This window comes from Andrographis paniculata, unplaced genomic scaffold (assembly GCF_009805555.1).
Source record: "Andrographis paniculata isolate CXL003 unplaced genomic scaffold, ASM980555v1 Contig51END, whole genome shotgun sequence".
Lineage (NCBI taxonomy): Eukaryota > Viridiplantae > Streptophyta > Magnoliopsida > Lamiales > Acanthaceae > Andrographis > Andrographis paniculata.
In genome coordinates, this window is record NW_026137586.1 from 3,310,744 (window position 1) to 3,325,990 (window position 15,247).

General features: G+C 26.9%; 1 protein-coding gene across 1 annotated transcript; it reads left to right on the forward strand.

Annotated features, from left to right (window-relative positions):
* Positions 1–10,167: 10,167 nt before the first annotated feature.
* LOC127253622 (uncharacterized) lies at positions 10,168–13,395 on the forward strand. Its single transcript, XM_051278286.1, has 5 exons — positions 10,168–10,604; positions 10,917–11,077; positions 11,316–11,346; positions 12,028–12,124; positions 13,023–13,395. The coding sequence occupies exons 1-5, from the start codon at positions 10,278–10,280 to the stop codon at positions 13,124–13,126; spliced, it is 720 nt and encodes a 239-aa protein (XP_051134243.1). The 5' UTR covers positions 10,168–10,277; the 3' UTR covers positions 13,127–13,395.
* The last annotated feature ends 1,852 nt before the right edge of the window (positions 13,396–15,247 follow it).

The window sequence follows — 15,247 nt, forward strand, 5'->3', positions numbered from 1 at the left end:
TATATAATTATATTATTATTATTATATATTATATTATATTATTATTATTATTAATAAAAGTATTATTAATATTATTATCATCGTCCATCCATATCTTTATTATCATCACTTATTATTATATTATTATGTATATATTATAATTTATATTTATCCTTATCGATATTTATCAGTTTAACAGTCTTTTCAATCATAATCAATATATAAAATAGGAATAAAATTTATTTCAGAATATTAATTTCTTGATCCCAAAATATTATAAAAATATTTATTTGCTATAATAATATTATTTTACACTCCAAAATCGGAGTATTACAGGCTGAATCGAGCTCGTCGTTGATAGAATCGGATCTCAATTGGAACAATGAAACAGAGACACGAATGAGCAGGTTATCGGAACAGGAAGTCCAAGTTCTGCCTTGATTTCATTTGCCTAATCTTGGGTTTTGTTTGTTTGTGTTCTTAAATTTGATTTCCAAAAATTCGATATTGTCTTTTATTAATTCTATTTTCGTTTCGATTCGGTAGTATAATAATTTGGGTTTATTCGATATTTCACTTCCGGTAATTCATACTCGTATTTTTGTGTACGAAGTTTGTTCAATAAATCCAAAAGATCCGGGAGTAAATTTACAACAAACACGGTTAAATAAGCACTTCCAAGTAGGTTATATGCAAAGTTTATGAAATTACGAGGGAGTTTGACGCTGTTTGAAAGTATGGAGGGTTTCGCGCAATTTTGTGAAACCACAAATAGATTTTGTGTAATTTAGCCTTTAAATTTTTATTTGTTATAATCTTTTCCTTATTAGTTCTTAAAATATTAATTATTCTATTCACCCACATAAAAATAAAATAAAAAATAAAAATTATCTACGTGTACGCCGAATGGTGCTGACCTGGCAGATATGTGTTCTGCGGCATGCCACACAGGTGACACGTAGGCATCTCCAGGCGACGAATGACTAAATGTTTGAGAAATTTTTACTTAAGGAACTATTTTAAGACATCATCTAGATACGTAAATAAAATAATAAAAGGGCTACGAAATTAAAATAATAGTTTATCCTAACTATTAATATAAAATTCTCTGTAATTTTTCTAAGCTAGTTGCTAGTGAAGCATTAGGTAATGATTGTACCTAAAAATAGTACAAAATTTCAGGCATAAAATTTTATGTTTAAAAAAAAAACTCCAAATTCTCTTGTTCCAACCAATAAAGTAGTGACATTTGTGTTGGAAGAGATAAACCACACAATTTCATGTTTCACAAAATCTCCAAATTCTCATGTTGGTATCTTCCTGCCCCTATGCAATATTCAGCACCATCCTGAACTCATCTTGCCCGTTGGATCAAATATCATCCTAATCTAATGGTTGACATTCATCGAGGGTAGTTTAGGGATTTTGAAGAAAAGTAATTAAATGTTAATTAATTAAAAAAAAAGTTAAATTCGTTAACCAGATATGTTATATTTAGTAATATTAATCTACATAAATTAAAAATGTATGCAATTAAGTTCTTTCCAATAAAAATTATTCCAAAACGTATTGATGCACACACTTTCCAACTATGTTGTCATAATATTCCTTATATGATGTTTTAAGGTAAAGCTAACACAATACATATTATCTTAAATTGATGTTCACAAACTCGCAATATGATGTCATATTTTTTTTAACTAGTAAATATTAATTACAATGAATAAGTTTGACTTCTGCATTTAAAAAAATTCAAAATATACACGTATATCAAAATTAACCTCAATTAGTGGAGTTATTTTTAAAAAATAACATTCACATTATTCCAGTAATTTTTTATGTATTAATTTTAAAAAGTTCCTTAAATAAGTATTTTTCCCAAATCTCCAATTATTCACCTAGCCCTAACCTATCGCCGAAATGAATTAACCATGTCCCAAATCTCCAGCCACGCCGCTGCCGCCTCCCCCTCCCCCTTCCAGTGTCAACCTCACACCGCCGCCACCAACCACATCACCATCGCCGTTCGCCTCCTATCCCCAACCAAAATAACCCGAGCCTTAATTCAGTCGTACTTGTACAATCAGTCGCAATTTTGAGCAACACCATCGCATTCAATCCATTTCCGCCGTTGACCAGTCAACCGCTGTTGCATCAATGGCGAAACAAAGAAAATAGTCCTAGAGCCCTCCGTGAAGCCCAAGCCAAAGAGAACTATGTTCATACAAGTTCCGTGTGTTTCCATGATGGTTTTCGATTTCAATAACGCCAATCTCTTTCGACTTAGTGGCGAAAGGAAACAAATTTGTGCTAATCTACTTTTACAGTCAGAGAACACAATTGGCCAGTATTTTCGGGAGAAAAGAATAATATATGCATCAAAAGAGGTGCGTTGGCCAAACTCATGAAGACTGTAGAAGAAGAACAAAGAAAAAAACGTCCATCACGTCATGGAACGAGAGGTACTGTCGCGCGTGGTAGAGGAAGGGAGAGGGGCAAGGTTGGTTGATGTTGAACAGATTTAGTTTCCTTTTTGTAATGATTGTGTATTTTTTGCACAATTCTCAGTTATAAATATGTATTTTCGTTTAGATGCTTAATGAAAAAAAAAACTGTCCATGTTGGTTCTTTGGTAGATGGAAATACTATTTTTATACATAACTTGGATTTATGTCGATATCCTTATCTGATTTTTATCTTACGTTTATATGGTGTATAGATTTAGGCTAAATAATGTCCATCTCAAATAGGTATGCTATGTGAATGGTATGTTTACGATTAAACCCTTTTGATATCTCTTTTGCACGATGTATACTTGTTATATATCAGGGCTAAATGATATATTATAACTATGTTATATGTGACAATTGTTATTTGGTCCATAATTAATATAGGTATATAGGTATGATATGTATCTTAAATAGATATGATGATTGCATTAGAATCATATGATGGATATACCGTTCTCATACTCGACACTTGTTTTTATGTGATATATTGGATGATTTTTTTTTTTGTCTTATATTAATATGATGCTGCAAAATATTTTAAATCGTGATGATTTTATACTGACATGCTTGTCTGATATCTATTCATCCATGAATATGATGTGTGGGTATAGTTTGGATGATGCCAATCATAAATAAGTATGTTTTATTCTTGATATGTACTTATAAAGACTTAATGATGTGATTTTTTGCATTTTTTAAGATCTATTTTTTACTTTTTTGCATTTGATTTTGCACAGCAAAACCACGTCTATATGCATAACTACAATATGATGTATATGCATCATTAGGGCTTGAAAATGATGCGTTCTCCCAGAAATCGGCCCCTGGAGAAGTGAACGATACTCAACTTTGTAAAATATGATGCACATAGCGTCAATAATTGATGTAAGTAGTCTAATATTATGATGTTAATTCAACATAAATATTGTGTACGTAAATACTAATTCAGTCTTCCAACTATGATGTCATAATCTCGCTAGTATGATGTATTAAGGTAAAGTAAACATGATATATACATATTATCTTATATTAATGTTCACAAACTCGCAATATGATGTCATATTTTTTAAACAGTAAAATAATCATTATAATAAGTAAGTTTGACTTCTGCATTTTCTAAAATTCAAAATATACACATAAATCAAAATTAACCTAAATTAATAGAGTTATTTTTAGAAAATAACATTCACATTAATTGTGATTTTTTTAGGTAATAATTTACCCATAAAAACATAATTAAATCTAAAATCGATCCAGAATTTAATTTTGATCATTTTGTTTTTTCCCCACATCTATGCACATAACTATTGAATTTGAAAAATAATGAGAATTAAAGTTTCGCAACATACTATTGAAAATCCGTATTTTTTTATATAAATTTTGGTTATGATTCAATAACACCTAACACGATCACCGCCGTGCTGGATAACTAATAAAAGTATGATGTATGTATACATATAATTGATGTTGAATGAATACAAACATGATGTAAGATAAATTCTCCATACGTCACTTTCGCGATAAATGAGAAAATAAAATAAAATTTACTGCGTTCGTAACTTTCTTGAGTTTTATCTTCGACCACAGGGTGCCGGAACTCGCAGGAATGCACATCATTTTGATCCATCCTCTTCCAAGTTATAACTTCATTACTTTATTTTCTCGAATCGATCAACGTCGGCAGAGAGCATATCGTTCTCAGTTTTTTATTTTTTATTTTATGGTGTCAAAATAAAGAAATATTACATATATATGTATCCTTAATTTATGCATCAATTTATGTTTGTCTTGTTTATTATATAATGTAATTTACTAATCAACCCTTTCAAATGATCTTAATTTATTATATAATGTTAATTAATCAATGATATCTGATATATATATATCATGTCTATTGAAGTTATATATCATAATTTATAAACATAATGGTGAAAAATATATCTAACATAGTTCATCATTTAAATATGATAAATACATCATAATTATACGATATATAAATCATAAATATGAACCATAACATGAAATAAAAAGGTGCATAATAAGATTTTGTATCATCGATCTATCCTGAGTTAAACAACATATGTGTTCTGAATATACATCGTACGTGTGCGAAGATCAACAAAAAGGTTTTTAGGAATAACTGCGTAGACATTTATTTTTCTAATAGAGACTAATCAAGAATGCACATATACTCATTATCACCATAAAAAAAAAAAAAAAAAAAAATTATGCAGTATTGAAAGCACAACCACCAAATTTGTCCGTTTGGCTGAAAAAACTTCTTGTTGTTGAAATCTGCTATGTCTCTTGGCACATATGGTACTTGAATGTACTTTGTTCTCTTTGTTTTGAGTTTAATAGAAGCCTCGGGATCTCGCTTATTGGAATCCGTCATTGGAAGATTCATCCAATGTGAACTTCTAATAAAAGAGGAATTGCGCATCGTCGACGACTTCCGTCGAGTGCGGATGTGCAGATAGATAAGGAATCGATGGCAGGGCTGGTTATTTGATGCCGGTGGGAGAGGTCGGCGGCGGCTACGGGCGTGGCTGGAGAGGTCAACGTCGGCAGAGGCGGACTGTGTTGTAAACGGAGGCAGCGCAACGGAGGATGGGGTATCTGCGTTGTGAATTTAGGGCTTGGTAAATAAGATGGGGTGTGAATGGTTAAAAAAGTTAATATTATATATTTGATTTTTAATTTATTTAAATAATTTTCATATCATAAATGGCGAGTTGATAGAATGTATCATATACATTTATTTGGACATCGTTTAGTTAAATTATATAAGAAAAATATTTCGTGGTAAAACATCATAATAGTATTATAAAGACATCATTTTGTGATACTGGATACATCATTATAATTTGAATGTATACGATTTTGAAAATAATTATTTACAAATGTTTCTGTTTTGTTTAAGGAACTTAATTCCGAAATTATAGGAGGTAGTTACAATAATATTTTCTAATTGATTTTTTTTTAATTAGATATCTTAATTAATTTTTTGAATTACCAAAATACCCTTAATCAAACGTAGAGATTATCCAACAGATTAAAAACGTTCAGATTGCTCCTGAATTTTAATCAACATCAACAGGATACCAAAATTCATATAAATGATATATTTCATTTATTTTTTTTACCTATAGTAGAATATAAATAATTAAACATAATAACTTTTTTTTTTAGCATTTTTAGATAAAGGGCGTGTTTGGCAATTAGCTGATAGCGGTTAGCTGTTAGCTGATTCAATTAGCTGATAGTTGATAGCTGATTCAATTAGCTGGTTTGACTAGCTGATTCGATTAGCTGTTTGTATTAAAATGTTTGGTAAAACAATTGTTTGATATTAGCTGTTTATACGTAAAATGACAATTGAGGACATTTCTATTTTATTCTTATTTCTAATATATTCAATTATGTTCTTTTGAGTTTAGAATGTTTAAAATTTTTTGTTATTAGTTATTGAAAATTGTAAAAGTGTTATAAAAGTATTTATTTTTATTATAGTTAAATTTAAAAAATAATATATTTTTATTAAAATATATAAATAGTTTTTTTTTTATTGAAAATGATGTAAAATATAAAATAATAAATTTTTCGTGTATATATTATTATGTTAGTTATCGATTAGTTCATTATATCTATAATTTTTAATAAATTTAATTTATTTTATTTATTTTTAGTATAAAATTTATATAATGTAATTTTAATAAAAAATAAATTATTAATATTTATATTTTTTATGTTGATTATAATAAATTTATATATTTTACAATTAAAATAATTTTTATATAAAAATTAATTATTTTAAATTTATAAAAGTAAAACTATAATATAATAAAATATTTTAATATAATTAATAAATAATCAAAATATATTTATTTGTATAAAATGTATGATAAATTTTTAAGGGCATATAAGGAATAAAAAAAAATTACAGAAAAAACTATTTCAAAACGCTAGGTAAGTGAGTTTTTCAGAAATTAGCTTTTTGAGTCCAAAAAGCTACTCCAAAAAGCTAATTTATCAAACACCTAAATTAACTTTTTGACTGGTCAAACAGTTAAAAGTTGTTCAATAAGCTAAAAGCTCTTAAAAAAGCTATTTGTCAAACGCCTCCAAAATCTCAATAATAGTATTAATAGTAATTGTCTAAGAATTTTAAAACAAAAATTAGGAGCTGTAAATATATATAAATAATTATTTTTATATTTATAATAAAATATAAATAATTAAATAAAATAAATTTTCTAACATTTTTGTATACAAAATATAATAATACTATTAATATTAACTTTGTTTAATTCTTTTTAGTGCATAAAAAAAATATTTTTAAATTTTGAAGATACGATTTGAAGTCAAAACCTCAAAAATAATATATATAACACTTACCAACCAAACTATATTCATCAATTGTCTATATATTATCTATATATTATACTCCCTCCGTCCAGTTAGAAAGTATACATATTTCTATTTTAGGACGTTCAATTACAAAGTAAATATTTCATTAAATACCTCATTTTTTTTTCACAAATACCCTTACTTTACATTACATCATTACTTTTACACCAAAAAGCAGGGAAAAATGTTATTTTATTACTTTTAACTACCCACTATAATTAAAATACTACTCCCTCCGTCCCATAAAGAAGTATTCATTTGCTTTTTGCACGTAATTTTAGAAATATTAGTATTATATTGGAATATAGTAGAAATAAAATAGAAATGACTAAAATAACCTTATTAGTATGTGTGATGTGATATAAAAGTAATGACATTTGTATAATATATTGTAAGTTGTAAGAGTATTTGTAATGTTAGGTAAACAGTACAATTACTAAAAAAGAAAATAGATATTTTGTTATGGGACGGACTAAAATGAAAAAAATGTATATTTTGTTATGGGGCGGAGGGAGTATTATTTCTTAAACACCGCGCCAAAAGTAAATATTTACTTTGTGTGTGGACGGAGTGAGTATATTTGAGGTCGGTGTGGGTCTCATAGATCAAAATCTTTTTCTTATTTTTTTTGAATTTTTTAATAAAATAATTATATTTATGGATATAGTTAACAACTTACCATTAATATTATATAGTTATCATTGATATAATTAATGAAATTATAATTAATAGTAATATATATTATACTTTAATAGGCATAAATGTCTTATTTAATGATATTATTAGATAATGAATATATTTAGGCATAAATTTGACGATTGAATTTTGATGATGTTAAATGCATTTTTTTTTTCTATATTTAAATGGTACAATCCATTTATGTTATAAAATGAAGTTGATAGTAAAAATTTGTTTTGTAAAAGAAAAATTATTTGTCTCAATGTAAAATATTTGTTTATATGTTTGCATTTTGTCTCTATATTATGTATTTATAAAAATATGTTTGTTTGTGTCTCTATATTTGAATTTATTTTATTTTTTATTTTTTCACTAGCTAAGGTTGTATCTATTTATATATATCTTCTTCGTAATTACCATCTATGCATAAATGTATATAGATAAAGGAAAACATAATAGTCTTATTACAAGTATATATTTTCTTTATTTTTATTTTTATTTTTTATCGATATTATTCATTTTAATTTTGGATAAAATTATTTTAATTTTGTTATAGTATTTTATGATTTTAATAAATTAATTTTGAATTATAATTTTTATTTTTTTTTCCATCATCGCCAAATATCATCATCTCATCTATCTTCTTTATTTATTTTATTTATTTTTCTTTCCCTAATTTTTTTTTTTTCATTTGTAATTTACTTTGATTTGGATGAATATTTATTAGAATGTAATTATGAAACTTTTACCATTTTTATATTTAATTGTTAATATTTTAATTTATGATATTATTATTTTTTACATTAGACAACATCTATTGTTCAGACTATGGAAAAGAAATTCATATCAAATATATCAATTAATGGAAAAAAATATTAATAATAAATATACTAATTTTTTTTATATTTTTGAGCTTTTTTTTACGTTTCTTTAGTTTGTTGTTGTGTGTATATATATATATTTTATTAGTAGCACTTTTATACTTCGATTTGATGTTCATTAATATTATTTTTATTTTCTCTAAAGATATACTATTTATAGATTGCATTTTTTTTAAAATAATTTCGATTCATAAGAATATTCTTTAAATCCTTTATAATTGTAAATTACGATTTAATTTTGTCTATCATATTTTTATATAAATATTTTCTAACAATCATATAAATATAATTTATTTATACATAAATATATGAGAATGTTATGAGTTTCATAAATAATATATTTTAAGAAATTTTATTTATACTTTTTTTTTTATATAACTGTAAGTATTTTTTATTCTTATTCTTATTTATTTTAATTTTGTAGACATGATTTTTTAAATATACAAAAGTTATATATAAGGAATATATATTCATATTTTTTTCTTCAAAAAAAATTAAATTAATATACATATTTAACTAATCATATATTTTTATATTTTCAAATATTTATTTTATTATTTCTCAATATATATTATCATCTATTTAATATTGTTATTTTTATTTTATATAATTTATTCTATTATATTTATGTAGTGTTTATTATCAATATTATATTATATTTTAATTAAAAAATATATTGTATAAATCAAGTAATAAATTAAAATAATTTTTATCATATCAAATGAAATTTAAATATTTTTATTGTAAGTACTATTATAGATAAAGATTTTTTACTATGTTTTATATATTTTATGAATATTAAAATAAATTAATTTATTGAAAAAATAAATTCAATATCAACATCAATCCGTATAAATTTTACATAAATATTATATATTATAATTTACATTAACATATAAAATAATTTTACCTATCATATTTATTTTTATATATAATTTTTTAAGTATATTCGATGCAAAATTTGAATATAAAAGATAATAATAGGAGCATGTACTTAAAATAATTATACAAATAATTTTAAATTATTTTTTTTTTTATTGTGAATCATCTTATTAGAAAAATTTACAAGAATAGAAATATATGTTATATATATTACTCTATATTACTTTATATTTACTAATTTTCACGGTTTAAATTTATATGTCTCTTAAATAAATATAATAATAAAAAATAGTGTATTATTAACAACGAAGTATATTCAAATTTTTATTGAATATATTTATATATTTATACTTTAATTTTAAAAATTGTCATATGATAAAATTTATTAATTTACACAAACCATGCAACACAGTGAATACACTAGGGGTGTGTTTGTTTGAAGGATTTTGGAGGATTTCCACTATTCATCTAATTTTTTTCCCCCAAAAATATCAAATCAAACACCTATTTTTCATTTTTTATATTATACTAAAAATCAATTTTACATTCAAAACATCACATCAAACCCTATTTATATCACATCATACAACTATTCAAATTCAAAATTTTTACTATTCAAATCCCAATCCAAAATCCAAACCCCCAAACAAACACACCCTAGTTATATTAAAATCAAATTGTTTATATATATAAAGATTTTATATATTAAACATTTATGTTGTATTTTTTTTTTTTTTTTTGGATTTTAGCATATTTTTTTACTATTTAATTTTTATTTTTTTTCAAAAGCGATCTAAATTTTTATTTATTTATTAATCACAACTCAGAAAACAGTACCCAAACAAACACAACTCACTCGCGTTAACCCTACCTATTAAACCCTCTCTCTCGCCGGTGATTTTCAATTGTCGTCGACCCTACTGCCATTCCCATTCCGATGCTCTCTCTGGTGAGAAGAATTCAGGGGACCCACAGAATACTGCCGTTTTCCGCGCTTCAACTCCGGCATGCCCGAACAGACGGTGGCTCCGGTTCGTTGAAGCCCCGCGCGCCGCGTCGGTCGAAGTTCTCGCCGTCTGCGATGCTGAGGAAAACTGAAGAGAAGTCGGAGTGGTGGGTTGTGGACGGAGAAATGCACGAAATCGGAGACCACGTACCGCTGCGGGAGCGGTTTGTGATCCCCAGGGATAATGTTCCTAACAAACGCCGCAAGCAGCTTCGCGAGCAGTTCATGCGCCGGACTCGTCTTGTTCTCAAGGAATCGGTTAGTTTTGCTCTTCCTTCGCTCAATTAACCCTGCTGTAGCCTTAACTAGTATACGTTCGTTCTCTCTCGAGCATTCGGATTTTTGGTAATTTGAAGCCTTCTTGTGCCGATTTATTGTTAGACTCTCTTTTCGAATGCTCCATTACATATTCTCTTACGAGGAAAAAAAAAAAATTGCAACTAGATTGTGTTAATTATAATTTAGTCCATCTTCTTCAAAACATCCCTAAGTTCAGTTAAAATGTAACCATATCTGGTGGGAATACCTGTTGGTTGAACCTGACAATTTTCTATATTCCGCATTTGGAAGGAGCATGAACCTTGGTGCAAGAGGTACATGGAGCTGTATAATGAGCTTAGAGAAAATTGGGAGAGGTTGTACTGGGACGAAGGGTATTCGAAAAGGCTTGGTCTAGATCATGCAAATTATGATTCTCCAGAGGAGGAGGATGAAGATTTTAATCCTTACAGGTTAACAATTTGAGGTGTTTTTTTTTAAAATGTCTTTTATGTTGTCTCCACCCACCATTGTTGAGTACTGCACTGCATTCATCAAGGAGAGGATTGACTTACCTTTGTCTTCTGTTCATCTTTGGGGAATTTGAGTTGCTGAGGCAATGATTGGATGATGCTATTCTTGTAATGGAAAAAATTTCAGATTGTTCAACTAATGATAGATCTCTCTCTCTCCCTCTCTCCCTCTCTGCAGGACGCCGCAACCTCGAGCTGAGCAAACTAAGGTACTTGTCTTTACCCACACATGAACAAGTACATGTATTTTCCATTTTGTATGTGAATTAATCTAGGTAAGGTAATGCATTATTGTTAATCTAGTTGTAAAACTTGATTGGGTGACAATGTCAAATTGCTGTTTCGAGATGTTCCTGTTCTTGCTAAATACTCTTTATGTCACATTGTCCGGATACGGAGATTAAGAAATAATAATATTTTAATGTCAAAGTGGGATAGATTAAAGTAAAATAGCGGTATTATGAAATTTTTTTAAAGAGTTAGTAGTGGGGTAATTAGAAAAAATAGTAGAAAATTGATTATTATTTGTTAAAGTGGCAATAATAAATTTATAGAAGGATAAAGTTGTTAACTCTAGATTATGCGTAAGTTTAGTGGACAACAAAAAATCAAAGGTCTCATAATTATTCCGGATGGAGGGAGTATCTTTTAAATATTTCTTTGGTTCTTCATATTGTCTCTCTTATCATTTTATTGTTGGCCATCACTCCCTCATGGATTAGGGCATCTGATACTGGGTTGTAAGTTTAAACAAGAATTTTGTTCATTATTTTGAGCCCAATAGTTGCTTGATTGATCACCATTGTCTATTTGGAATGCTAATAGTAGGGAAGAACCTCATAGACGCCTCTGTAAAAGGCTTAATTTGACTGACATTTTTTTTGTGACAGGATGACATTGTGGGAAGGAACAGGGAAAGTTGGGAAAAGGGCTTCCAAATTCGCGACAAGTTTGAATACGACAGAGAGAGAAGAATGAGAGAAAAAGGTTAGCTATTTATTTAACTCACACGATATGTGGATATACATCTTGTGGCATCTTATATTTGCTCAAGAACTTTGAAAAATCACAGGTTGTGTCTGATAGATTTGCAAGATGTAAAACATCAAATGCCTCGTTCTTTGGGTTTGGTTGGGAAAATTTGGTTTGATTTTGGTATTAATCTAATGTTTGCATGGAATATTTTGTGAGAGGAAAAAATATATATTTTTTTCAAAACACACGAGTTCAAATAGTGAAGTTTGAGAAACTTTAGATAAAGAAGCGCACCTTATGTAGAAACATGTGTTGTGGAATTTATATTTTTTATTGTATTGTATATATATGATTATTGCGCTTGAATCAACAATATACTGTGCTATATGGAACTATATCATGTGGTGTTAGAATATGTGTTGTATATTGTGTTATCATGTGCCATCCGCCTTACTAATTTGCGTTGATTGTATCAAATCAGCACTAGCTGATTTGACCCAATCACCGTGAAAACGAGACTGGAAATATAAATGTTGGATTTGATGCTTTTCATAGAAAATATCTTTTAAATGTGGAGCTTTTTAAATAGAAAATAAGCGGTAGATACTTTTTATCATGTGCTATCCACCTTACTAATTTGTGTTGATTGTATCCAATAAGCACTATGCTAATTTGATCCGATCAGTATGAAAAGTAGAGCAGGTTGGATTTGATGTTTTGCATAGAAAATATATTTTAAATGTGGAGCTTTAAATAGAAAATAAGTGCTAGATTTTTTTATTATTTTTTTTTAAGTCGATAATATAGTTTAATTTTATAGTAGATTTCATAATGTAAAACCAAGATGAAAGACACAAACGACGTTTTCCCTCACCTCACTTGATTGATATTCATAATTTTGAATCTGCAGCCTTTGCGCCGATGAATGGTGGAAATGAGTTTGAGATGGATCGCCCTGTCTCTAAGCACGACCCCTTGGACATCACCCGGTACATATCTGAGTCGGATGAGTGACACTAAAGAACCTTAATTGGAAAATTCTTGTCATAACGTTTTAAGCTTTTACATAAATGATGAAATCTATTCGATTGAGACAAGGGTTAGCAACTCCTTTGCTCCGTACCTCGGATGCCATTCTCATGGCATCGAGCAGAACCCGACCTGCAGTTCTGTTCTAATGGTTCTTGGCTGTACAAGTAGAGAAATTTTATTTTATGTTTACACAGATTTTTAAAATATTCTTATTAGAATGAATAGCAAAATAGATGTAACATTCAGTGATAGTATTTGTTGCAACAACAAAGGCTACAATAAAAATAGAGGATCATTTTGCACATTTGGATAATTCGGGGGTATTTTAGCAATTTTGGGACTTCCAGATGATTGTGGATTCCACACCACCGACCTCTTATAATAATAATAATAATAATACTACACTTTCGGTAGCGGGTGGGAAAATATTATAATTTTTAATTTTTAATAAATATACTTATTGATTATAACTATATCAATTAATATAATTATTTAATATCAATTACATTGAAAAATTAGTAAATTTCATTATCCATTAATTATGGGTACAAATGAAAATTAAGAAAATATTATATTAATAATTATGAGACTTATTGACATTTTTATATATATTAGGGTTACAAATTATAATTACATAGTTTTAATTTTATTGATTATATAATTGTTTTAATTATAAAAATAATAAACATTTCAAATTATTACATTTTCACTATCCTTAATTAGGGATATAAATGGACATAAAATTATATTATAATTTATTTTAATTATAAAATTAAATAAATTATTTTATTATCTTTACAATGTTTAATTATAATATACTTAATAGCATTTAATACATGCTTATTTTATTTAGAAAATCAAAAAAATAATAGAAAATATGGAAAATTGTAAAAAATATCCAACATGTATACCCATTATCACTTTTGTCCTCTATTTATCTAGCTGGCAAAATATATCTCACATGTTTGCAAAAGTAGCTATTTCTATCCTTTGACCGCGCGTGGACGCGCGTAAGGGCGCGTGGTGTGAGTGTCACGCGCGAGCAATGGACATAAGTATCGACTTTTGTAAATATATGAGATATATTTTGCCAGCGAGATAAATAGGACAAAAGTGATAATGGGGTATAAGTGTTGGATATTTTTTGCAATTATCTCATAGAAATGCGATGAAAAGATAGAGATATTTTTTTATCTATAGATATAAATTAAATTTTATAATTTATTATAATATTTCATTTAATAAGATTATAAATAAATATTTTTAATTTAACTTAATTTTGAATTTAAAGTGGTATATCAATTTTATTTGATTTATGATTAATTTACTTAATATTATTTATTTGTTTGTTTTTGTTTTCGTTACTATATATTATTTATTATATTGTCTGAACATTGTTTCAATGCAGACTAACAAAATACTAATAATTTTTCATTTTTACCTATGAATTTTTTAAAATTTATTTTTATTTTTAATTTAAAAGTGATTATAAATAATTATTTTTCATATTTATTATGTTTTAATTTAAATTAGAATATATATGTTATGAAACTTTGATTCGCTTACTTAATATTTTTTATTTGATGTAGTAGCCATATTTTTTATTTATTATTTGTAGTTTATATATATATATATCAATTTTGACTATTTTCATACAAATTTTATTGTTAAAAGTAAAATGTATTATTAAAAATATAAAATTAAATTAATTATCAAATTATATTATCACTCGTGCATAGCACAAATTATAAACTAGTATATATATACGATATTATTTGAATTCTATATTTCTATTTTTTTCTCACAGAATCTCATCATACATTATTTTATAAGTAAAACAAAAAATTTTCAAATCAAAATCAGAAGTTACACACCCAAAAGTATTATAGTAATTTTTTCTTTGTAATTTTTATATAATAATTAATATTCAAAATCAACGCATAAAAATTAAATGAAATGTTGTCTCGAATTTTTTGGGGGCCTGAGCGAAAATTAATTACAGGCCCTATAAACACATGATTAAAATAATTTTTTTATAATAATATCACTTATTGAGGTTGATTGGATAAGAGGTTGAATGCTACGGTCTGGGTAATATCGATT